Below are 26,122 nucleotides of genomic sequence, written 5' to 3' on the forward strand. Positions count from 1 at the left end.
TGTAACGACATGCTTATTTTGTACTGTGTTATAATGCACCTCCTCATTGTAGTCCAGCTCCTTTTTACAATATGCTCTATGCCATTGTATGAACTACTCTCGCGCTCTCTGTATTGAGCTGTGGCACGCTAAGACGTCTATTTAGCTCATTTGTGTCGAGTGCTGTTGTCTGGATACGTGCTTTGGGGAAATGCCTCGAGCAAACGTTAAAGCCTCTGGCAGAATTATTAAAAACCTCTCAGTAATATAACGGGAAAAACTATGGAGTCCAGCCTTAAAACAAATCACCAAACCACTAATGATCTTTGTTGCTCCAACATTTGGGAAGCACATCTGTGACGTATTCCAAACTATTAATACAGACAACATGCAGACAAAAAAGTGAATATAAACTCTGGGAGAATGTTAACATATTTTAATATGATTTGAGAGAGTTTAAAACCTTTCAACTGCCTCATTCCAAAAATATAATCTGCCTGGAAGTGCTTTTATTATATTCGGACCTGAAATTATTATATATTTTCTGCATGACATCTTTATTTACTCTTACCCAGTAACATATAGACTGATATGTACACATCTGAACAAAAGGTAAAAATGTAAAAATGATTAAAATAGCCCTAGTGGTTGCAGAGATACAGCCTTTTTAGTTTGGGGATGCAATTTTCGGAGCAGAGGCCTAAAAAAAGCTCCGTGCTTAAAAGGTTAAGAGCCTTTCGAAACATTCTTTTCTGACTTGTACCTAAAAAGTGAAACATCCCTAGAAGTAGGAATGAATGTTTTCGCCAGTGGAGCAAATATTAAATAACTCATTAGTGTGGATACTATTTGCAGAATGGCTGAAATAACAAAGCTCCGTGGCGGGCCAGCGTTCTGTCCTCTTCAATCATAATGACAGGATACCGTTGGATGTAATGTGACTACCTTCGTTCCGCTGTGGGAGGCTGTGTTGCTGGTGAACTAAATCTAATTAATAATAATTTCCCCCCTGTCTGCTGTCTGGGCCGGTAACCCCGAGCAACAGTCTACGGCCCGTCTGTATTGAGCTGCGGTCTGGTAAATGATGCTGAATCGCTTCCTGGCATATCCAACACCTATAAACTCCCAACCCAAAAAATAAATCCCAATGTGTGTTGTATACTTGTGATGGATGGAAACATATAATATACCTTTATAGTAATTGCAGGACAAAAGTGGTGCAATCATTTAGTGAGAAGGAGTTTTCATGTGGTACTTTTATAGTATGAGCATGCATGCAATTTAGGAGATTTACCATTTGACCTGCAGCAGACGAAGGAATGTAGGTGACATGTTGTTTCCCCCAGACACAATCCATTTTCTAATCATTTGATTTAGCCTAAATATGTATGAACAAATCTTCCATATTGTAACTGTTTTCAGCTCAAACGTTAAATATACTTCTTTTAACGAGTTGCTCCTAAAACCTTTCAACAACTCTGGCGGAGAAATGCCCAAAGGAGAAACCGAAGGCTACGGTCGACCCCAAGGGAAGCCAAGGGCAGGTGAACGGTGAAGTACTTACTGTAGGTTGCATTACATATTGTTGGTGAGGCATCCATGACGTACTCTGGACCTGAGGAGAAACACAGAAAGTGTGAAATGATGGTGATGATATACATTTTCTCACGCTGAGTCAAATCCAAGTTGTATCCCACATAAAGCAATAAACGCTGCTCAAATATTCACAATATGTTCAAATACTCTCGAGTCTGGAGGTATTAAAGGGATTGCGTTGGTTTTAATGCAGCAAAATGGCTGAATTTTACACGGATAAAGCTGTGCCAAAGAATTATACAAAAATATTTGAAAGTCTGGAGGCAGCAAATCTCCCTCCCACCTTCTCATCATTACCAACAGTATATTTGTGCATGGAGCTCATACATTAGGCTCCTTCTCTTTTACAAGTATCATTCATTTGAGAGTGGTGGACAGAGCTTTTGTTTGTAGGAAAACACACATGTGGAAAGTCAAAGAGACGGTGAAACAGTGGCAGAGACAATGATCCAGAGACTGGAGGAGAGCAACACACAGCTTGTAGATGTGCTGGAGAGGAGAATTAGACAGCTTGTAACGGACACACACACAGGCTGGCCGCTGATCCTGGTAAAATGATTAGATTAAACAAAGACAAACACGGAATAATCTGCTATAAGAGTAATCAATCCTCTGTGCCAACCCAAACACGTGATTTGGATCCACACCTAAACAAAGCTTGATATTCTACCACATGAAGCCAAGCCTGTTTGTTTATACGCGGCGGTATTTGTTCTCCCCAGCTGAACGGGACAGCCGATAGACACAGAGAAGGCTTATCTCTATTCACATGATCCGCACGCAAGATGAGGCATGACCATCATGTGATGTATTTAATAGATTATTCTGACTCTCGGCCCCTCTATGACTTTGGGCCGTCCCAGACCGATGTTAAGAAATGTGGTGAAATCTTTAGCTGTAAATCAAAAACCCCGGTGTGGATTCGTACGAGTCCACTCACGAACGATTTAGAGCTCCGGTGGCCAAAGTTGAGAGTGTCAGAGATGTGGGAACATAAATCCCACAATGCGACCCACGTTTGCAAACCAACCAATCAGAACGCAACATGAAATGAGAGCTGGTGTAATACCAGATATTTATTTAGAGTCGTTCGCGATGTCACGAGACGACGTGAAAAATTGCTAGATCACATCAGACCCATCACATCGGGCTTCAAGTCATTCGCAGGCCAATCAATATCCTGGTGGAGCTTTAGGCAGTTAGGGGCGTGGCTTAGGCGTGCGCAAGATGACGGGGAGAGGCAGAGATGCTACAGTAGCATCGGTAATATCAGAAGGAAAGAGCACTTCTTTGAAAGAAGAGCAAAGTCGTTTATCGATTGAAGAGATGACTTTGCGTCGGTAAGACTTTCATTTGACGAGATGGTTTCATCCCATCACCTGCCAGGTGTGCCTGGCCTTCTCCAAACACTTTCTATTGAGTGCTTTTCAGGTGGTTCCGTGGAACAAACCATCTGGCGGGTCAGGTTAACGATTAACGAGACATTCAATGCACCATCTGACATGCTTTAAAACTCATAGAGATTGTAAACCTGACTGAGATTAGCCCCATGTTGCACAGTCAGCAGTTACAGAGTCAATTAATAGTTAGCATGGGTAGAACCAGGATGCTGCAGATGCTCCCATTAACTGGATACACGGAATCAGAGAGTAGGGTTACAGGACTTCTCGACTGAAACGTGTTGGCTGTCACGACTATTTGCCTCCACGCGATGAACGCACAACAGGACTGAACTGTGTGTTGAGGGGGTCAGAGTATTCAGGTTCAAAGTTACATTTTGTTTGACTTTTGCCGCACAACTTGACAGAAAACCTGAGCCGTGTGTGCCGCTGTGGCTCCCGCAGCCGCTTTTCCTCTGATGGAGATGATGGTCTATCTGAGGACAATATTGAATCAGCCAGAGTGCTATCTGAACGGTATTGAATGTCGAGGGGGGGGATCCCAAATGTCACGGTTTGGATTGTATCACGGTTTTGAGTCACGGACCGGATCAACAGGAAAAAGGAACATTAATATATTTTTGAGCTGGTCTTTATAATACTATAAAGTGCTTTGAAGCTAGTATATAAATCATCAAACATTCTAATTACCGGTAGTCTCTTTTCATTTTATTATTGTCATCTATCAATATATATATATTTTCATATATATATATCTAAATATGAATATCTATATATATATATATATATATATATCAAGAGTGAAATTCGCTTAACCCTTGTGTTGCCTTCGGGTCAATTTGACCCGATTCAATGTTTCACCCTCCTGTCGCCTTCGGGTCAATATGACCCGATTCAATGTTTAACCCTCCTGTTACCTTTATATTTACTAACATATTTTACCCTTGAGGTCAATATGACCCCAGCTATTAAAATCTCCAGAAAATTATTAGAATTAATATTGTTTTCCAAGTTTAAGTGTGAGGTACTTTATGTTTGTTTGTTGACTCCCGAAAGAACACCGACATTAAACATTGAATCGGGTCAAATTGACCCGAAGGCGACAGGAGGGTTAAATATTGAATCGGGTCAAAATGACCCGAAGGCAACACAAGGGTTAAGAACGTACATTCCAAAGTATTAGGAAATAAAAGAAAAAATATAGTATTTTATTGATACAATAAATCTCTACGAGAGCAGGTACAGTGTGAGTTATAATGACCTGGGATGCTACACCGCTGGCTGAACTTCGCAGCTTGTGTTACCAATGAAAACAGCCTGGCAGCCAAAAAGACAAAAACAGACAGCCGTTCAGCCAGTTGGCCACCGACCTATGCAGCCAGTTAGCTCGGTAGTGAGTCAGCCAGCCACATATTTAGTCAGCCAGTGAGCCCGTCTGCAGGGCCAGTGATGTAAACCAGGCCACGGCTGACTGGCGGCACCAGCTGAGATCTTGGTAGAGATCTGGCCTCGGCTGGCTCCTGTCACGTGGATAATCAAAGCTGTTTTTCCAGGAAACAAAGCCAATCATCATTCAAGCCCACGGGAGGATGAAAGAACACCAGAACCGGGCAGTCGGCGTGGCTCATTTGCAGATTCGACAAATCGATGCCACCAAACTAGTAGCTGGAAAAGATAACCACTCGACATCAACATAAAGGGAGGAATGGCGTATACAGTCATTTCTATGCAGCCGGAGATTCTCATTACAAAGGCAGCAGTTTGCACCATAAAATGAAGCAATTTCCTTTTGTCTAGTGTGTGTGTGGCTGCCTGGCTCGTCTTCTCCTTTTCTTTTTCCTCTGTCTCTTTGTACTTGAACGGAAGATGAAGGACTCACCTTCCTGCCGTGACTGGCTGAAGGGCAATATTACAGGAAGCGGTGGCAGAGCTGCCCGATATTGGAACTGTGAGGATTAATATTCCTCAAAAGCCCGGCCATTGTTTTTGATAAATCAATTTGGGAAGCCTTCCGAGAGCGGATTAGACGCGCCCTGGCCCACTTTTCTCCCTCCCCCCCCACCGCAGGTACTGGACCAGAGTTTTAATCAAGCGTGCCTCAAAGACGGGCGCAGCAACCTTCAGCAACACCCCTCCTCTGCACCACCACCCAAGCCTTCGCCACCATTACCACCCGCGCTATCCATCCTCCTCTTCGTAGTTCTCTCTCTCTCTCTCTCCATCTGTCCCTTCTATTTTCCGCATCTATCCTTAATCTCCTCTCGCGCGCTGCCCATCCTCGTCAGTCTGTCTCTGCATACCAAACGGAGGCGATGTTAAGCGATAGTGTCTGAGCGAGAGGGCACGGTGGCAGCGCCTCTTGATGTCTCGATGCGTGAAATGCGCGGCGACGGGAAAACGGTTAACGCTCTTGACATCTCACACAGCCAATTTTCACGTTCCTGTCCTGTTCTCTTTCATTACTTCACAGATCGCAGCCGTGAGGGATGTGGAAATTCACTTTGGAAGAGGAAGCGATTGTATCCAAGTTAGCAAATAAAACAACAACAGCCCAAAAACTATTTTATTGCGTTAGCCGCTGAGGAAGGACACAAAAGGTCAGCGAACTGGGAGGGAGGAAAGTGTTGTTGTTCATCGACACTTCAATTCATGATTTACTTTCTTTCTACCATGTCAGCCTTATTATTTTTAATTTTTTAAAATGCTGCTTTTCTGATGCCTGTTGTGTTTGCCGCCTACAAAACATATGTCAGAGAGCACAGCTGGAGTGGCGGAGAAACGATGAGAGAAGAAGAGAACCTCACGCTGTCTTGCAGCCAGCCCCCTCTCTCCAATCCCCGTACACAAAGCAAACCCTCCTATAACGCACACACGGTCAGCATTCTACCCATAATGCAGTGCATTATGCCCCACCTGATATGTGGAAACGGGGGAAGCAGCGATGAAGGGCGTGATGGAGGTCTGTGCGATCATGCGGTTGGTAGCGATGCTGTAAGGCGAGGAGTAGAACCTGAGGAGGGAGACAGAGAGAGGGAGGAGGTAAAGAATAAAAGAAAAGGAGAGGACACAGCAGAATTAGTTTGTCAAATTCACAACAGGTCTTAGAACACAATGTAACCATGAAGTGACGTTACGTTGATACAGAGTTATGTGTTACCTGAGTTTCTCCGTCTATAGAAGAGAGAAACACGAGCAAACTACAGCGCACACACACAATCACACACACACACACACAAGCACGCTGCTGATTTATCCCGCAGCGTGCACAGGCCAAGCACCAGGCCTTACATTGTATTTCGAACGCCATATAAAAGTTTCATGAAGTGTCTCATCACGTTCTCAAGTGAAAAGCCGGGTTTTATCACATCAGATTGAGCTTTGTCATCGTATAAAGATGGTGGTGTTATTTCATTCCCCCCCTCAATGTGGACTCTGGTGTTAAGGCTACACCGTGCTGCATGGCTGGCTTTAAGCAGCACTCTTGTAGGATGAGCTTGGGGAAAACTCATTGCATTTCAAGAAGCTATAAGGTTTGACATGAGCTGCAGAGACGCGAGCTGGTCGGCCTCGCTACTCCATCTCATTGCTGAAGCTCTATAGCAACCGAATGGTGCTGCGCTCCCCTGGGAGGCTAAGTGGAATATCCAACAGTCACCTGAGCTGAAGATCATATTACTGGCCAACTATATTCGGCAGGTTGGCTTTGAAGACCCGTTCTATTTCAAGATACAGCATAAGCTCTTTATGTTGTTCATTGCATTGTCGCTCAATACAAATGTTCTGTGAGACCCCAGGCGCAGTTTTACAATAGTTTGTTCACAAGAGCTCAAGATGGAGGTTAAACCTCTCTCGGGTCTAGCTGACTCTGACTCCATACATACTTCACTTTTTGGCTAACAAAGAAGATTATTCTATAAATAGACATTTGTGTTTAGTTGTCTTAATTGACATATAACATATATCTTGAGTTCCAAAGTTTCAAAAATGTATTTTGTGAGGTCTCGATGATCTTTGGCCACCAAATTCTGATCCGTTCATCCTTGAGGCGTCCAGCTGGACGTTTGTGCCAAAATTGGAGTTCCTGAGATATCTCGTTCGCACCGGACGGACGACATGAAAACATAATACCTCCAGCCATTGCGGTTGCCGGTGCAGAGGCATTTAAATTGTGGTTTTGCAGTTTTATATCCATACGTAAGTGTCTGTGAGACTCAAAACGATGAAGAAGTAATACCAAAGTCACCAAAGCACAAGGAATACAACATTGACTCTTAAATACCGTTCATGCCTTATGAGGTGCAGGAATATCTTAAGAGTGTTATGCCCATTTTTAAAACATTTAAATATTAATTAATGCAAACTAGAAAATGGAAATTTAGTCCAGCAACTAAAATAGTGTATATATATATATATATATATATATATGGGGATTTGCATATTAATTGTAATTTAAATTCACTAATCCACTTTGCCCTGCAGGCCTTCCACCCACAGAGGTCGGCATTGGGGTCAGGTGCATTGTCAGCCGGGCCGTAGGCAAAGACAGCAGACAGGGACATAGGGTCCTATGGGAGGTATAGACTTGGAGGGGGTACAGCCGGAAAATGTGTAACCGCGGCTGTTGCTACAAAGCAGAGCCGTATTCTCAGCAGGAAGTCAGACACAGTTGGTGGTAGGACGGCGCTGGTGGAGCACATTGAGGATTGTCAATTTTCTCAATGTGCAGTTTAGGGGGAATAGAGGGTCTGGTTTGTGTACCCCAATGTTGCTTCTCTGCTCTTTGCAGATGATGTGATTCTTTTGGCTTAATAAGTCTGCCACCGGGGGGAGAGATAGCACCTCGGAATCGAAGGCCGTGGTTCTCTGCCGTTCATGGATCTCTGGGACTTGAGGTAGTAATGAAGGAGTTGTACCGAACCGCAGTGGGGAAGAGGGAGCTGAGCCAGAGGGAACAGCTTTTCATTTACCGGTCGATCTATGCTCCAACCCTCATCTACACTCACCTATGAGCTTAAGTTAGTGAGCGAAATAATTAGATTGCAAATACAACCAACATGAGTGTCCTCCATCGGGTGGCCCGGCTCACTCTAAGAGATGGGGTAGGGACCTCACACGCCTGGAGGGACCAGCTGCTCCTTCCAGGCAACTGATCAGGAGGCCAACTGGGTGCCATCCTTTGTAGGTTTCCCTACTGGTGGGAGACCCCAGGCTAGACCCAGTCCACACTGGAAGCATCACGGTATATATCTTGTCTGGCTTGGGAATACCTCAGAACACCCCTGGAGGAGCTGCAAAACGTAGCGGGGGACGTCTGGAATAACTCGTCATCCCGACATGGCCCCAGATAAGCGGCAGAAAATGGATGAATGGATAACCCAATTTGCACTTGAATTTTGATGCACCACTAAGCACAGTCTGACAAATGTAAAGTGGCATTTCTGTTTTACATTTTCTGTTCAACTGCATTTTTATTTTCTACTTTGCATTAATACATGAATAAAATTGACTATATTCTTCTTCATTCCTTGCTGGCTGATTCACTTTATTTTTGGGGTTTTCCACATTGCATTAGCCCTTACATAAAACCGACTTCTTTAACATTCCTTGCTACTTAATTCACCCTATTTCTCTTATTTCTGGAACCCGATCATGAGGCTTAACTTCTGGTCGAATGTATTACGAGTGAATCATTCCTCACCCAGCAGGTCTGTTGCTTAACACAAATATCTGCAGGATTATAATTTGGCGGATTTGCAGTTTTTTAAAGGGAAAAATTTAAAACCCATATTTTTTCCCGCCCCAAATTTTATGAAAATAAATCCCAAAACCCCTTTTTTCCCCCCAAAAATTTTTAACCAAGGGGGGCCCAAAAGATCTTTTCCCGGGGTTTTTTAACGAAAAAACGCCCGGGCTTTTAGGGGTTTTTAAAAATTAAAAAAAATAAAGGGGGAAAACAAAAAGGGACCAAAAAATTCAAAACCCCCTTTTTTTTATTTTTTTTGTTGTTTGTGAAACCCTTTTTTTTCCCCCCGAAAGGATTTTTTGTTGGAGGACCCCCGGTTGGGCTTTTCCGTTTGTCCCCAAAAAAAGTAAAAAATTTTTTTTAAAAAGGGGCTTAAAAGGGGTTTTATTTTTTAAATTTAGGCAGTTCCCCTTTTTCCCCAAAAGGGCCCCAAAAAAAAAAAAAACAAACAAAACCCACAAAACCCCCCCAAAAAAACCCAAAAAAATTTGGAACCGCAAAAAAACATCAAAAAATTTTAAATGCATTTGCATTTTTAAATTTTCCCGGGTTTTTTTGCCCCTTTTAAAGGGGGCCCCCCCATTGGTTTTTATCCCCCCTTTGCCCCTTTTTTTGTTAAAAAAAGGTTTTAAAGTTTCAGGGAATATTTGGGAAAGGGGGAAAAAAAAACCTTTTTTTTAAGGGGTTTTCGGTTTTAAATTGTCCAAAAATTTTTAACCCCCAAAATTTCTTTTAAATTAAATTTTTTCCCCAAACCAATTTGAAGCAAACCAAAATCCCAAAGGCCTTTGTTTATTAAAAAACCCGCCCAAGAAAAGTAATCCCCTGGGCCCCCGGTTTGGGAAAAAGGGGGCCTGTTAAAATATTTTTTTCTTAAAAATTTTTTAAGGTTTTCATATCCCCCAAAAATGTTTTCCAAACCTTTTTTTTTTGTTAAAAAATTCTTCCTGTTTAAATATTTTAATAAAATGTTAAACCCAAAAAGTCTTTTTGGAATTTTCCCCCCTAAAGGGCCCGGGGGGAAATTTTGGGCAAACGGGGGAAAACCCCTTTAAAAGGGGGTTTTTTCTGTTTTAATTCCCGGGCATTAAAGATTTCCCCCAGGAAATAAAAACCCCCTTTTTTCCCGGGGGCAAAAAATTTTAAACTACTTAAAGGTTTTTTTCTTGGTTTTTTGGTTTTCCCCCTTAAAACCCAAAAAGGGGGGGAAAAAAAACAAAACCCTTTAAAAATGGAAAAACCTTGGCCTTTCCTGGGTTTTCCTTTGGCCTTTAAACATTTTTTCCCCCGGACCCTTTCTTTTGGGGGGGTTTTTAGGGGGGTTTGCCCCTTTTTGGCCTTTAAAAAAAAATTTTCCCTGGTTTAAAAGGGCATTTAAACCCCGGGGTTTTCCCCAAAATGTTGGCGGGGCCCCAGGGAAAGGTAAGGGGGGTTCAAACCTTTCCCCCCGGGGTTTTTTTTCTCCGTCCTTAAAGTGCCGGGGGGGTTTATAACAGGGGCCCCTGGGCCCGGTTTAATTTCCACCTTTTTTAAACCCGGGGAAAACAGCTTTTTGGAAATCAAAAAACCCAAACCCCCCCCTTTTTCTCGGAGACACCCCAGGGGCATCCAAACCCGGGGGAAAAACCATACCCCGGGAAAAGGGCCCGTTTCCGGGGGCCCGGGAAAAAATTTGTTTTTTAAAAAGGGGGGCCACCCCCCTTTTTTCTTTTAAAGCCCCGGGGGAAAACCCTCCGGCTAAGAAAACCGAACGAGGAAACCCAAACCCAAAAAAGGGTGTTGGGGGTTTTTTTTTTCCCCGGGGGTTATAAACAAAAAAAAAAGGGAAAAAAAAATTTTTAACCCCGTTGGGGGGGAAAAAACCACAGCCCAAAAAGAAAGGGAAAAACCCCAAAACAAAAATAATTCCGGGGTAAAAACCCGGGGAAAAAAAAAAGGGGGCCGGGGGCCCCCGGGGGGCAGGGGGGGATCAAAAAAAAAACCCCCAAAAAGGGGGGGCGAATGGGGGGGGGAAAGGGGCCCCTTTTCGGGGGGGAAATTTTTGGGGGGGTTTGGGGGGTGGGACCCCCGCTCGGGGGGTTTGGGGGGAGGAGCCCACCCGGAAAGAAAACCCCCCAAAAGGGAGTCCTTTTTTCCCCAAAAAGGGGAAAAAACAAAAAACCCCAAAAACCAAACCAAAAAAAAAAAAAAAAAAATTTAAAGGTAACTGTTTTCGTTTTTTTTGAAAAAAGGGTTTTTTTATTTTTCTTTTTTCCCCCCCTTTTTTTTTTTGTTTTTAAGGGGTTTTAAATTTTTTGGTTTATTTTTGGCCCCTGTTTTTTTTTAAAAAAAAAAACTTTTTTTTTAAATAATGCCCCTTAAAATGGGGGGGTAAAGGCCCCCCCCGGGGGGGTTTCTTGTGGTTTTGGAAGAAAAACTCTTTTAAAGAAATTACAAAGAGGTTTGGAAAAAATAAATTTAAAAATTCCTATATCAAAAACCCAGGTTTTTAACCCGGGTTCCAAAAATGGCACCCCCGGGCCCATTTTGCTTCCCAAAAAAATTTTTTTAAATTTTTCTTATATTCCTTTTTTACCGGGCACAATTTTTTCCCAAAAAAATTTGGAAAGGGGGTTTTCGGGGCACACAATTAAAAATTATTTTTTTTGAAAAAATTTTGGTTTTTTTAAAGGGGTAATTGGAATTAAAAAAAGGGGAAAATTCGAAGGCCGCCGCTATTACCCCCTTTTACCTTTTTAGCCCCCTTGGGGTTTTCTCCCAAAGAGCCCCCCAAGGGGGAAAATTTTGGAAAATCCCAAAAATTGGGTTTAAAAACCCAAAATTGGTTTACCCATCCCCGGCCCCCGCCCCCCCCTTTCCCCCCCCCAAAAAAAAAAAAAAACCCTGAAAAAGTGGGGAAAAAACCCGGTTTTGGGGAAATTTACCTTCAAATCTTTTTTTGGAAAGAACCAAAGGGGGTAAAATGGGGGAAAAACGGGGGGTGAGGATTAAACTTTGTTTTTAGCCGCGAAGGGGCGGTCATCCGGGTTTTTAAGGCCCCAACACAGGGAGGAATTAATTTAAACCAAAAACCCCTTCAGGGGCCCGGAAAAATTTTTAAATTCCTGGGGTTTTATCCCCTGAAAGGCAACCCCCTGAGTTTAAACCCTTTTTATAAAAGGGTTTGTTAATATATTACAGATTTCCCCCCCCCGGGAAAAAAAAAAAAATTTCTAAAACAAATTTAAAAATTTTTCCCCTTAAGGGGGAACCCCCAATTTAATTATTTTTAAATTTGGGGGCCCTTTTTTCAAACCCCCACCCTTTTTTTTATTTAAAGGGGTTTTTTCCCCCTTGGGGGCTCCCTTTTTGGTTTTAAATGGGGTGGGGGGGGCAAAAAAGGGGGGCCGGGTTTCCGGGGAAAACGCGGGGAAAAAAAATTCAAAGGGAAAACCCAAAAAAATTCGGAAGGGGGGGCAAACCCAAAAATTTTCGCTCGGGGGGAAAAAGGGATTTAAAACCCCCAAAAAAAAACCCATTAACCCCCAAAAAAAACAAAGCCCAAAAAACCCGTTTAACCCGGAAATTTGGGGGAAAATCGGTTTCCGGGTTTTAAACCTAAAAGGGGGAAAAGCCCAAAACAAACGGGGAAAAACAACAAATCCCCCAAACCCAAAAAAGGTGCAATTTTTTTTAAAAATATATAAAGAAAAATTTTTAAATTTGGGGGGAAATTGGGAAAAATTTTTTTTAACCCCTTTTTTTTTTCCAAATTTTTTTAAAGGGAAAAAATTTTTTTTTTTTTTTCAGTTTTTTTTTTATTTTTTTAAATTGCTGCCCTTTTTGTTTCCCAAACTTTTTGTGAGGGGTTTTTGGGACCCTTTCTTTAAAAAATTTTTTTTTTAATTTTAAAATTTTTTTCCCGGGGGAATCCCCTTTTCCCTGAAAAAGGAAAAGGGATTTTGGGAATAACCCATTTTAAACCTAAAACCCCTCACCCTGGTTTAAAAATAGGCCCTTTTTAAAAGGGCCAAAGGGGTTTTTAAACCCAAAACCCAATTTTGGGGGGAGTTTTTTTTGGGGGGGGAAAAGGGGTAAGGCCAAAAAACAAAGGAAAAAAATTTAAAACTTTTGGGCAGGAAACCCCCTTTTCCCGGGGGTTTCTTCAAAAAATTAAAACCCCTGACCCCCTTAAACCCCGCTTGGGGGACCCCCCGAAAAAACCGAAAAAAGGGCCCCCGGGCTGCCCCAAAAAACACTTTACCCCCCGGGAAAGACGCGGGAAAAGGGGTGGGAAACTTTTTAAAAAAATTTTTTTCGGGGGCCAAAGGCCGACCCCTTTTTGTAAAAGCCACCAAAAAACCATTTAATCCCAAAAAAGGGAAAAAATTAAAAACCTGAACCCGGGCCCGAGGAAATTAAACTTTCGGAATGGGGAGGGGATTTTTTAAAATTTTTTGGGGGGAAAGGGTTTTTAAAAAAATTTCCCCTTAAAATTTGTGTTTTCCAAAAAATTTTAATTTAAAAATTTTGGTTTTTTTCCCAATCTTTTTTTTTTTAAACACCTTTTAGGGGGCCCTTTTTACATTTTTTTTTTCCCGGGGGGGCTACTTTAAAAGGGGGTTTTGGGTTCAAGCCAAATACAATTTGAAAAAATCAGTTTGCCGAAAAAATGTTTTGTTTTTTGGGGAAAAAATTGAAAAACCCCAAAAAAAGTTTAAATTTCAAAAAGGGAAATTTAAATTTGGGGTTTTTTTTGGTTTGAAAAAAGGTTTGGGGAAAAAGGGAAACAAAACCCCGGGAAAGGGGTTTTCCGGTTTTTGGTTTTTATCTTCCCTACCCCAAACTATTTTAAAAAGGGGCCAAAAGGCGAACTTTTTTTGCCCCCCACCCCGAGGGGGATTTTTTCAAAATTTTCCCTTCCCGCAAAATTTTTAAAAGGGGATTTTAAATTTTCCCCAAAAATTTGTTTTGCCCCTTCCTTGTTTGGGGAAAGGGGGCCCAAAAACACAAAAAACCAAATTTTCCCTCGGGGCCTTTTGGGCCCCCCTTTTCCCCTGGGGGTCCCCCTAACCCCCAAAACCCTTTTAAACCCCCTTTTTTTTTGGGGGGGGTTTTTTTTTTCCCAAATTTGGGGCCCGACAAAGGGGAAAAAAACCCCGGCCGGGTATCCCCTTTTTCCCCGGGGCCCAAAGGGAAAAACCGGGTTTTGGAAAACCCCCGGGGGCCCCCGGGAAAACCCGGGGCTTTACCCTTTAAAGGTCCGGGGGGGGAAAAAGGCCCCCAAAAATTTTTTGGGGAAATTTGGTTTTTAACCCAAATGGCCCGAAAAAAAACCCAAAAAATATTCGGGCAAAAAAAAATTTTTTTTTTCCCTTACCCTTTCGCCCAAACTCGCTAGGGGCCCCGGGGGGGGGGGGGGCCCCCCCCCATGGGGGGGGGCACGGGACGGGGCCCCCCTTTTTGCAGGGCACCCCCGGGTTTTTTTCCCCTCCCGGGGAAACGGGGATTTGTGAAAACCCAAAAAAAACAAAAGGGGGGGGCCCCCCCCCAAAAAAAAAGGGGTTCCCCTTTAAAACCAAAAAACCCGGGGTTTTCAGCGCAAATTTAAAATCAAAAAAGGGGGCAAATTCCCCTTTGTTGGGGGCCGGATGTTTTCCCGAAAATTTTAAAAAACCGGTAACCCGGCCCCTGTGCCCAAGGGTTTCTTAGCCGGTTTTCGGAAATTCCCCGGGTGGGCCCTTTTGATGTAAACGGGGCCAAAAGGGTTTTTTAAAGAACCCCGGGTAAAAAAAGGGGTTTTCCTCAAAACCCCTTTCCTTCTTGGGGGAAACTTGCCCCTTTTCCCCTTTTTTTGGGTTTTTTGGATAACCTGGGACGGGGGGCGGGGGGGGTAAACCCAGGGAAACAAAAAAACAACCCCGGAAAAAAGGGGGTGGGGGAAAAAAACGGAAAATTTTTTCCTGGGGGTTTGGGGGGTTTGGGTTTCCAAAAAACCCAATTTTTGGGGAACCCAGGGGGGGTCCCCCGGGGCCCTTTGGGGCCCCACCCCCGGGGGGGGCCCCCCTTCCCCCCGGGCCTTTGCGGCCCCCCCGAGCCAAAACCCCCCTTTGTCCGGAAGGTGAGGGGCCCTTTCCTCCCCCGGGGGAAAAGCCCCGGGTTTTATCTTTTTCTCCCCTGATGTTTGGGCGGGGCCTTATAATGCGGGCCCGGACGGAGGAAAGGGAGGTCCAAGGCTATTTGGGGTAAAGTAATTTGGGGTAATGATAACACAAATTTTGTTTCATTTGAATTTTTAATTTTAAAATTTTTGGAACAATTTATGAGGGGTTGAAACCCAACCAAAAAGTGAATTAAAATTTTGTTTGTTGTTTAGAGGGCTAAAGGGGGACCAATTCAATCACCCAGGAAATGTTGGGGGAGGGACAGAGCACCCCAAAAAAAAAACAAAGCCTTAAACCTTCCTCGGATCGGGGAAATAATTAGTTTGAGTTTCAATCACAAAGCCCTGACGTTTCCCCGGTTTCATCCACCCGGCCCTTTTTGGGTTTTAACCCCCCGGGCCCAAGACAAAAGTTTTCCCTGTGCAACCGCCCGTGGGCCGCCAAAAACCCTTTTAAAACCCCTTTAAAAAAAGGGAAAACCGGCCCCACGGCAAATTAAAATTATTTTTCCATTTTAAAAAAATAACCGTTTCAACCCCGAAAAAAGGCCATGGCTTTTTTTTAAGGAAACAAAAAAGCCAAACCCGGGGAAACCGGCCCAAGTCCCAAGAATTTCCCCGGGTTTGCGAAGCTCCAACCCCTTGAAAAAGGAAGAAACTTTTATAAACATTTTCCCCTTTGTTTTTGGTTTTGAATTGGAAAAAAATTTTTAAATTTTCCCAGGGGGTTTTTACTCCCCAGCAGAAAAACCATTGGGCTTGAAATGGAAAACACAATTTTTGATTTATTTCTTTTATTTTGGGTCCGCTCAAATTAAATTGACCACACTTTAAAAAATAAACAAAGTGTTTTTTAAACAAATTATTTCAAAAAACCTTTTTAATGAGCACTATGAACCCTAAAGTTTATTTTTTAATTTGGGTTTATGAGAAGTCCTGGCATAAATTGAACCAATCAATTAAAAATTTTTCCATGTTGCGTAACTTGGTTTAAAGCAATAACCCTAAAGAAATTTTTTCCTTAAAAATTGGAAACCCCTTGTTTGGGTTTGAAAAAAACCCAGGGCTTTCCATTTTCCAGTAATCCAGGCCCTGGTTTTGTTTGGGAAACCCCAACTCAGGATAGTTTTCCCAAACGGGCGGGTTTTCCATCGGGGTTTTTTGCTAACTAAACCCCTTTGGCTTTCACTAAATTTTGACCCCTCAGTTTTAAATAATTTCCCAAAATTTTGTTTTCCCAAAACCCTCCGTTTCCCCCCTTTTAAAATTTGTCCCGAATCCCTTTCAAAAACCGATTGTCAACCGGTCAATATTTTCTTTTTTTTGGAAACGCAGGCCCCTCCGAGTCCTGCCCTTTTCGGGGCCCTCTGGTAAAGCAACACAGGCGAAAATCCTCTGTGGGAAAAAAACATTTTAACTTTTATTTCCCATTTTTCTCATCCTTTAAAAAGCAAAGGATTTTTATCCTTTTAAAAAGTTTTCTGATTTTGGTTTCTTAGGTTTTTTAAAATAATTTTTTTGAATAAAACTTTAAAGACATTAAAATGTTAAAAAGAAAATGGTTGAATTAAAATTTTCATTAAAATTTTAAAGACAGAAAACCTGGAAAGACAAAAACGGTTTAAAGCGTTTTTCGGTTGGCGAAAAAACGGGTTTTAAAGGGCAATAAACTTGTGTAAGTTTCATCAAATTTAAACTTTTATGGAATAAAAAAACTAAATTTTTAAAGCGTTTCCCTCCTCCAATAAGAAAAAGAAGAGAAAGACCCCAACCAACACCCTTTTTTTAAAGCTCCCAGGGTTGAATTTTGGCGTTTTTACGGGGTTGACAAATATTTCCTGGTTTTTTAAAACATATTTCCCTTTGGGGCAACTTGGGTTTTAAAGCCGAACTGTTAAAACCCCCCATATACTAACCTGTCAGCAGACAAACTTAAAAAGGGACACATTTTTCCAGGAAAACCCCCTCCCAAAACACTGACCAGAAACACCTAAACAGCTTGTGCCCCAGGACTGTCTCGAAAATGTTTTTTTCAAAAGGGGGGGTTTAACCTCCCTGCCAAAACATCCAGTGACGCGCTTTTCCGTTGTTTTATCCCCGGGGCAACTAAAAAGGGAAATTTGCCTTTCTGGGAATGATTTTCCGGTTTAATAACCCCAAGCTCCTCACAGGAGTTGGAGACCCGGCCCACCGGGGCAATCACTTGCGCTCATTTTTCAAAATTTCAGCAGCTGGGGCCCTTTTTAAACTCCAAAAAATTTTTCCACCCCAAAATGGCCCTTTCCTCCGCCTCCTCACTGGTTTAACCCGGGTTTTGGGTGCTCGCAGCACCACCAAACCTGGTCAATTACCCAAAACACCCCAACACACTTTGATTGCCACCTCACACAAGGGGCACGTCGCTCGCAACAGAAGATTTTTTGATGGTAATAAAAAATAGGGAAGTGGCCCCCCTCCCGGGGGGGGGGAGGGAACAACGGAAGGGGAAGTTTACATGTCGAGATTTAAAACAACCTTTTTCGAATATATCTGGTTTACCGGATGGGGCCTTTTCCGCCTTTTGTAACCCAAAATTTTTGGCTTTTGGGGGGGTTGGGGAGTTTATAAAAGGTTACCAATCTGTTGCCTGGGTTGTACTGAGGTGAAACCCTTTTGACACCCTTTATAAAAGCCCCCCTGCTAAAAGCATTAATGTAAGGGGTTGTATGTTCCCCATGAGCCTTTCTGTTCTTTTACTGTTGCGTTCGTTTTTGAGACATTGTTTTCCCTTTTTTGCCGTTTTCCGGTGATGGATTGACCCGGGTTTCAGAAAACGGGGGGGACCGCTTCGTTCGGAAAGGGAGGGAGGGGCGTCCCGGTAGGATGAGGGACCATAAAGCCCTGGGGGACCCCCCCAGGGGGACACCCCCTTCCTTGGAAAGGGAAAGGGGCCAGCTGAGTTCTGGAGGAAATTTTTTCTTTTTCTATTTAATTTTTGTTTTTCAAAATTCCCCTTTTTGCATTAGTTGGTTTCCCCTTCTTCCCCCCCCCTTCCCATTTTTAATCCCTCTAAAGACCAGCCCAGCGGGGAAACATGAACTGGGAGGGAAACAGCGGGGCCAAAGGAGAGCACCCCGGGGTGGAGACCAATAAAAACTTTTTTTCCTTTTTTCCCTTTAAAAGCCTGGGAAAACCCCAGCAACCCCCAAACTTTTCGAGATGCGGCCCGGGAAAACCTTCGTTGTAATTTACCAAATTGTTTGGGGAGGGAAAGCTCCTCTCCCCTCTAAGCTTTTAGAGCTTTTTTAAAAGGGGGGAAAAACCCTTTTCCCCCCAGGGTTTAAGCCGAAAAGCGGGGAGCCCGGGTTTTCCCACCCTTTAAAAGCCTCGGAATTTTCAATAAAACCCTGTTTGACAAGCCTCCCCGCCCTTTCAGGGGGGTTCCAGATTATTTTTAGCCCGAGCAATTCAACCATTTACGCAAAAAAATCCAACCAGACTTGATTCCAAATGCCGCTTTTTTGACCGGATAAAGTGTTATTCAGCTGGATGGGGGCCCGCATCCCACCAGAGAGGCTGGTTTTTTTGGCCCGGGGTGTTACTAAAAAAGGGTGTTTCCCCTCCCCCACAGGAAAAACATCACAGCTTATTATGATCGGTTTGGAAAATTCCCAAAAACCCTCAAAAAAGGAATTGTAATTGAAGTGTTTAAAAATAAGAGAATTTTTGGCGACCCTAACCTTTGAGAGAGAAAAACGACAAGAGAGTGGAGTTGGATAGGGGGGGGGTAAAGGGGATTTTCCTCTTTAACTTCCCCCTTTTCTTGGATTTTCTGACAGGCTTTAATCTCGCCCGGGTCCCCTTAGGGCCTTCCCGGGAACCATAAGCTTCCCCCACGGGGCTGTCTGGCTGGGTCGCCAAGGTTTCCTTTTTCTTTTTGGACGGGGGAAAGCGCCAAAACTTTTTAGGCTTTGACACAAAAATTTACCTTTTGAGAAAATTCCTCACCTAAATTTAAAAAGATTTCCCTAAACCATTTTAATTTTTTTAACCTTTCTTTTTCCTTTTTTCCCAGTATTATACTGCCTTAAACCAGTATTATACTGTCTTTAACCAGTATAATACTGTCTTTAACCAGTAGTATACTGTCTTTAACCAGTAGTATAATACTGTCTTTAACCAGTAGTATACTGTCTAACAAGTATAATACTGTCTTTAACCAGTAGTATACTGTCTAACCAGTATTATACTGTCTTAATTACATACATGAGCCTTTTTTAAAGAAGATAAGCTGTTGATTTGTCTCCTTTCTCTGCTGTTCTGATTGGATTGTAGAAACTGGGACAATTAAAAATGTTAGCCTGTTTTCATGTCCCCATTACAGTAACTGATGTATTGATAACTTGACACATTGTGTTTATGTTGCTCTAAACCAGTGGTCGCCAACCCGTCGATCGCGATCGACCGGTCGATCTCGGAGACGTTCCCTGTCGATCTCCAAAATAAAATGAAAATAAATTCAGAAACACATTGTTCCTTGTTTTCGAACAATTTCTGAGGTGTCTTCTGAAATGTTTTAATTCTGACTGGAAGATTGAGGTCAGAAAAGATCTCCGCCTGATTCATGAACGCCTGAAAACGGGTTCGCTTACACAGCCGTGTTGTCAGCTGTGCCCGAAAGAGGGGAACGTACCACTACAGGTGAGGCGCAGGGGAAATGCAGAAAGACCTTTATTGATAACTTCACATATTACACAAGCTCAAAGTACACCGACATAAAACTAAGTCATCAATAAATACATGTTGAAATGCCTGTACCTTCGTGTACATGTTTACGTTAAGGCATTAACAGGTTACGCCTGCGCATGCGCGACAGCCGAGATTCTTGGCGACTTGCCAGGTCTGACCTCCGTGAGTTCGGCTTTTCTGCTGTTATCCTTCAAAACAAAAGCTCAACATTGAGCTTTTTTTTCTTGTCTGATAGAGCAATCTGGTTTACTTGAAAGTGATTGCAATTGCATTTATTCTATTATTTGAAAAGGGACAGATGCAGGAGTCACAAATGGTGATTCTCATATTTATTATTATGAAAATAATTTAAATCTGAGGATGTCTGTAGAGCTGATGTGAACGTAATCACCAACGGTCTGAGTTCAGAACCAATCCCAGATGAGAAAACTTTCATGAATACCAATTTTGCCCCGAAAAACTCGTCGGTGGAGTTGAGAAAATCACCAAATCAAAGACCAGGAGCTGGATTACTGACAGACAGCTGACAGACTGCCTCAGACTGGCTGTCTGTGATTATGAACTAACTACAAGCTCACAGACAGAGTTCAGTCACTCCCATAACACTGACTGGAGTCACATGGCTTGATGGCATTATGATGAGAGCTGAACTTAGATGAGTTGCACTGACTGATCATGTTGTCAGTGTTGTGCTGTAATGTAAATAAATACAACATTTATATTGGTAGTTCATCCAGCTTCTCATTGCAAATGTGTTTTTTCTTGTTCATATTGTGTGCGGTTAACAAATATCTTACTTGTTATATTACACTTAAATTCTGTGTACCTGGTCTCATCAATTTGAACGCTGGACCAAAATGACAATTAGGCCAAATAAAAAGTCATAAGTCCAGTCTGGACAGTCGTTTTCTCTCAACGCCTCAAAGGTAGATCTTGCCGGTCATGAAGGCGGAGGTCGGGGATCTTGGGCTCAAAAAGGTTGGTGACCACTGCTCTAAACTATGGGAGGATTCCTCTTTACTCTGACAACATGAAGGAGACATTATGCCTGTTTCTACCATTCAGGTTGCAGTTCACATCCATGTACGTCTAAGATCACTTCATCATTTTATCCTATTCGACATTTGTGTGAAATTGTCATAAAAACCACATTCATTCTCGAGTGTTATACGAGTGGACATTTCTCAACTAAATGATTATCACTTACTTTACGTCCAAATGGATGTTTGTGTCAAATTGTACAACCTTCCCGTGAGGTGTTTTCCAGATATCGCATTCAGGGGAATGGGGCGGACATGAGGTCACGGTGACCTTGCCCCTTGACGTGCAAATGCTAATCAGTTCATCCTTGGACATTGCGGTATAATTGATGACATTCCCTCTGGCCATTCACGAGGATGGATCATACGTCGGCAGGTGCGGACGATCCGACAACATCATGCCTCCGGCCACGCCTGTTACCGGCGTGGAGGCAGGAAAAATCATATCCAAATTCATACTGATAAGTTTGTGTCCGTCCTGCATTTGTTTTTGTTGTTTTTGCTGCCATTCCCTTCTCTAGGACAATGCTTCAACAACCAACTCAATAACCAATGCTTCAATAACCAACTAAGACTTCCCTCAGACAATAACGAGAAAGACTGGAAGTCATAACAAGTCGGCCTTCGCTGGTTCTCTTTGGCCTTATGGCATACATGTGGTTGTGGTCGGGCCGCTCTCTCCATGGCACACCTTTTTGGCTTTGCTAGACGGCCTTCAGAGCAGCTGCTGGTGCACTCTGCCTGTGGGGGTTGACTCCTGCTTCCACTGTCTGCGTCGCTGCCTGTGTGGGCAGACAGCGAAGCCATCTCTGTCCCTGTTAGCAGAGTATAATAACACTGCCAGCGCCTCCAGTGACCCGTGAAACCTCCCATCTATAGAGATGAATCATACAGACGGGGGCTTTGTAATTCAGCAGACCTGCCCGTCCACCAGACCTACGGCAAGTATTTCTCGCTGTATATGACACTTCAATCGTTTTTTTGTTGCGCCCTGCGAGTACATCTCAGAAGATGCCAGGCAGGGTATGTCCTATAAGCGCATGGTGTTTGTATCACTGCCACGGTTTCATTATTTCCATCGAGCATTCTTACTCAGCTTTACACAGCTTGGACACAATGCTGCAGCAAAGATTATTTAGGCTTTTATTTATCAAGAATTTGCTGATGGTGTTCTTCAGCGCCGCACTGCTTTACATTCATGGAGTTATACAAAAGCCCACTCAGAGGGCATCACAAACAGCCCTCTGTTGTTGGCCGGCATGAGACGGCATGAGATGTTCGGTGCATTGCTAAACGTTACCTTGCCTCTCGTTCAATTTCCCAGAGGGTCCGGGGATTCAAACGTAGATTTGTTTCCGTTATAAGTAGGGTTATGTAACCTTTAGGCTACCCTCGACTGCAAATTGATAATGACATTGAAACAGAGGCGGAGAATATCCTCCGAGCTGCAAGCACAACAAAGCCACATCGGTTAAGAGCAACATGGCGAGGCACACAGAAAGGCTGTGTGTTCGCTAACTCAGTTTCCACCGGAGGGGCTTCCAGTAACAACGCTATGGACAGGAAAGAAAATGAAATTACACCACAATAAATTAATTATCAATATAGAGCCCTCGATACTGTATCTGAGGCGGATCAATATGCCACAGCCACGGCTGTGATATAGGCCGAGGGCGGAGGGCGGGCCCATAGCCGAGGGAGCGGCCAGATCAATAATGTCACCGGGGGTGATTGACGATCAATGCTGCCGGTGACGTTGATTTACGATAAAAAAATAAAGCAGGGCAGCGGACTAATAAGGGGAGAAGGGGCAGAGGGGGTGATGCGAGGGGAGGGAGTTCCACAGCCTCCCCTTTACTGTAACTGATTGGGGATCGATGAAGAGTGGCACCGTGGCTGATGAGGGATCAGGTGACTCCGTGGCAGAGGAAGGCAGCTCTGTGTGAGAAGCTTCGGTTGGCTGCGTGGAGGCCAGCCTGTCTGAGCCCAGCAGAGCTGCACAGAGTGTAATTAGAGCCGCGCTGAAAGGAGCTTTCCACCCGTTGATAGAAGCTGCAGGTGCAGCTCTCTTTGCTCTTTCGCTGTCAAAAGAGCAGCACACACACACACACACACACACACACACACACACACACACACACACACACACACACACACACACACACACACACACACACACACACACACACACACACACACACACACACCTACACACAAACGACGTGTTAAAAGTGTAACTGTCAACCAATTTCAGTCATCTCATTACTGCTACTGAGCTAACAGATGCTATGTTGTCACTTGTGTTTCATTTTTTTTAAACCCACCTGGTTTTATTTTGCCTTCAAATTAGAGGTGTAGGGGGTAGGAGTTACGTTTATGGAACATTTATTGATCCTGCCCGCCTGATCTCCTAGAAATGTTGTTCCCAAAGAAAAAAAACAGAGCTGTCGATTATGTTTCATGGGAAATAATGTTCCAGCCGGATTACCAGATCGGATGGGTCGAAAGCTGAATTCACCCCATGAGGCTGGCGGTCATTCCCTGTGTGAAATTAGTGATAGCAAAATACTCATTTTAACCCAGAACATTATCTTTTACTAAGTAGGTTTGTTGCCCAAACCAAATCACAATTGAGACAATATTGACCGTATATGCACAGAGCCAACATTGGTCTTCTAACAGCGGTGTAAACACACACCAGTACTGTGCAGGTCCAAAGTAAGATGGCCCACTCGCTGCCCCTCCCTGGACTCCTGGACTTCAAACAGTGCCTCAGACATTCCCAGGGCTCATAATTCATTCATTTCTTAGGTATTCTCTTTGTTCTCGAGCAGCGTTGACACTAATCTTTCCCAAAAAAAGATGCTGATAACAGCAGCGGCTTTTCTTTTTTTTGGGTGCACACTGAATATATCAAGAGCTTCCATTGTTATATTTCCTGAAATATATGAATTGCTTTAGATTCTAAAGGTCGGGTAATTAAGTGAATACAAAAATACAAAGCAGGCAATATTCTGCAACGGCCTTGCACAGCAGTATTACTTGTCCGCCGTGTTTCATGTCTCGTGATTCTGTCGCGAGTCATCGCTCTGAGAGCGCTTTCTCCTCAAATGTAGTTTCAAACCGGTCAACGGGGTGTAAACTGTTCATGCAGGAATGCTCCGACATAATCGGTCCAAACTACATTCGAGGTTTCAACCCAAATAATCTCTGGCCCAAATCTGACCGCACTTCCTTCCTGTGTCCGTTACAGTTTCCCTCTCAGTCGTTGAAACCCCCCCCCCCCCCCCGAAAAAAAACAACATGAAAAAATAAGTGTGAAAACTGCCTTGATAGCACATTCCCGTGGGGAAAAATTACACACTTGGCAAACTCTTCAGCATTATTTATTCTAGCATCAGTAGCTACGCGTCTCCATCCCCTTGAGAGAGCAATAATAACCAGAGAGAGGTCGACGTGTGGAGAACAACTTGGGGTAAGCAGTGATGTAAAGGCTTTGTTTTTCCCAGTCCGCGTTAATGGGCCCCGATCGATGTGCGATAGCCGGGCTTTTTCTCCACATGTCCTGCCCCCCCGGGGGGAACACAGGGAGGTAATGTGGGAGGGGAGGGGTATTGACACAACGTCGATACCACCAGGGTTCACGGGCGCCGTGAAGGTAACTCCTGCTTACTTCAAAGTTGAGGTTGGCGGTCGGGGGGGGGGGGGGGTCTTTATCCACGCTGCATCAAGGACAGCAGCACAGCCTGAGTGGGTCGGCCTGGACCGTACTTTAGTCCAAACACTGTTGTTGTACTGATGATATTCATCAGCACTTATCGATACCACTCCGAAAGAACAAAACACACACACACACTTTAACAATGACAGGAGAGGCGAGTACGCCGCCACGCGGGCTCTCATCTGTCACCAACGGCAACCAGCCCGCCAGCCGCCATGATGTCCAGCTTAATTGGGGGTGCTGATGAGGCCTGATGAGGCCGGTACTTATTGAATTCCCCAGCCTGTTATTTAAATAATGCTGGGGAGGGAGCAGCCTCCGTCATCTCTCTCCTTCTCCACCGTTCCCCGGCCCAGCAGGGGGCTGCCGGCTAATCCACCGCAGTTTGTCATGGCTGTGTGAACGGAGGGGATTTGGACACACTCTTCAAATATGTGGCTGTGCGGTGTTTACTGGTTTACAATGCGTGTGCGTGAGTGGGACAAAAAGAGAGGGAAAGGGTGTGAACGCAGTGTGACGGAGAGAAAGAAACCAGCGGAGACAAGAGGAAGTTACAGAGCAGATGGCTGAATGGCAGGACAACAAACTTTTAATTCTGCGCCTCAGACTGGAAGGAAGACGGAGACTGTGAAGTCACAGAGGGGTGCCGAGAGTGCTGCTCAGTGTGGGACGGCGCATCAAAACACACGAGAAGCGAAGAAAACGCCCGTGATTAACGCCTCTGCTGCAGAGAACTGAAGTCCTGAAAAGGATCGGAATTTCAAACGTGAAAGTTTGGATGGAAAAATTCTGCATCTGGGAGGTCTGACGCTCGTCAGTACGAGCTGCAGTGAGGAGAAGCTCCAACAACACACACTGAGACCAGCAAGGACAGCAACAACAGAGTAACACTGTCATGATTGTCATGCATTATGTGTGTGTATATATACAGAAGAAGACTGTCACAAAACTGCTTAAAGTAGAGATATATAGATATATAATATTATATATAGAGGTTCATCTGGTTGTCGATGTTTTCTTTGACTGAGGTATGTGCACCTGTGTGAACTGGGTTATGATGACTTGAGTCTTAATTTGGGTTTTATTCATGCTGTGATCTAAAAAAATTAACTTACTTTTTTATTTTTTATATTGTCTGTCACTGTTTCATGTTGAATTGTCTGAAACTTTGTGTAATGTGCTACTGCTGCTGTCTTGGCCAGGACACTCTTGTGAAGGAGATTTTTAATCTCAAAGAGGCTTTTCCTGGTTAAATACATTTAAAATAAAAATAAATAAAAATATTGTCTAATATACACACAGGTAGGAACTTTCTTTGTCTGCCAGAATGGGCATCACACTGCCATTAAAAGTGCTTACAGTATTTTATGGGAGTTATGGGAAGCTAATTCTCACATTTAATACCTCCAATAGCACCAGCTAACACCCTGGAACTAAAAATAGGACCGTGTTTAATCAAAATGAACCAGACACGCATGATTTCCCCCGAATTACTGGTCCATGTATTATCCCGTGACATCTAGAAAAACAAAAAGCCATATTTTTACGGGTCAGTTGTTCTTATAGATCAGAGCGGCGCTATTGACGAGGGGGGCCATTAAGGCAACAACATTTAAAAGCTTACATGGAGCAGGTACAACGGCGAGTTCACCAGAGGCACAGCGAATCAATATCAGCCCGACTTAGAAATCTGCTGTATAATCCTTGATCTCCAAGGCCATTCGCTTTGCAGCCTGAAATTGGATACACCCCCGCCTGCATCCCCCCCCCCCC

The 26,122-nt window shown here is 43.6% G+C and overlaps 1 protein-coding gene across 1 annotated transcript in view; it reads right to left on the reverse strand.

The window, feature by feature from the left end:
* Positions 1-26,122, reverse strand: part of rbms3 (RNA binding motif, single stranded interacting protein) — a 182,406-nt gene that overhangs the window by 31,602 nt on the left and 124,682 nt on the right. Inside the window, exons 9-13 of the mRNA XM_056425448.1 lie at positions 24,263-24,293; positions 23,117-23,170; positions 11,240-11,247; positions 5,889-5,985; positions 1,544-1,594 (exon numbers count right to left, since the gene is read on the reverse strand). Coding sequence (XP_056281423.1) covers positions 1,544-1,594; positions 5,889-5,985; positions 11,240-11,247; positions 23,117-23,170; positions 24,263-24,293 — 241 coding nt within the window. The remainder of the gene's footprint in view (positions 1-1,543; positions 1,595-5,888; positions 5,986-11,239; positions 11,248-23,116; positions 23,171-24,262; positions 24,294-26,122) is intronic.

Source organism: Pseudoliparis swirei, chromosome 1, assembly GCF_029220125.1.
Source record: "Pseudoliparis swirei isolate HS2019 ecotype Mariana Trench chromosome 1, NWPU_hadal_v1, whole genome shotgun sequence".
NCBI classification, from domain to species: domain Eukaryota; kingdom Metazoa; phylum Chordata; class Actinopteri; order Perciformes; family Liparidae; genus Pseudoliparis; species Pseudoliparis swirei.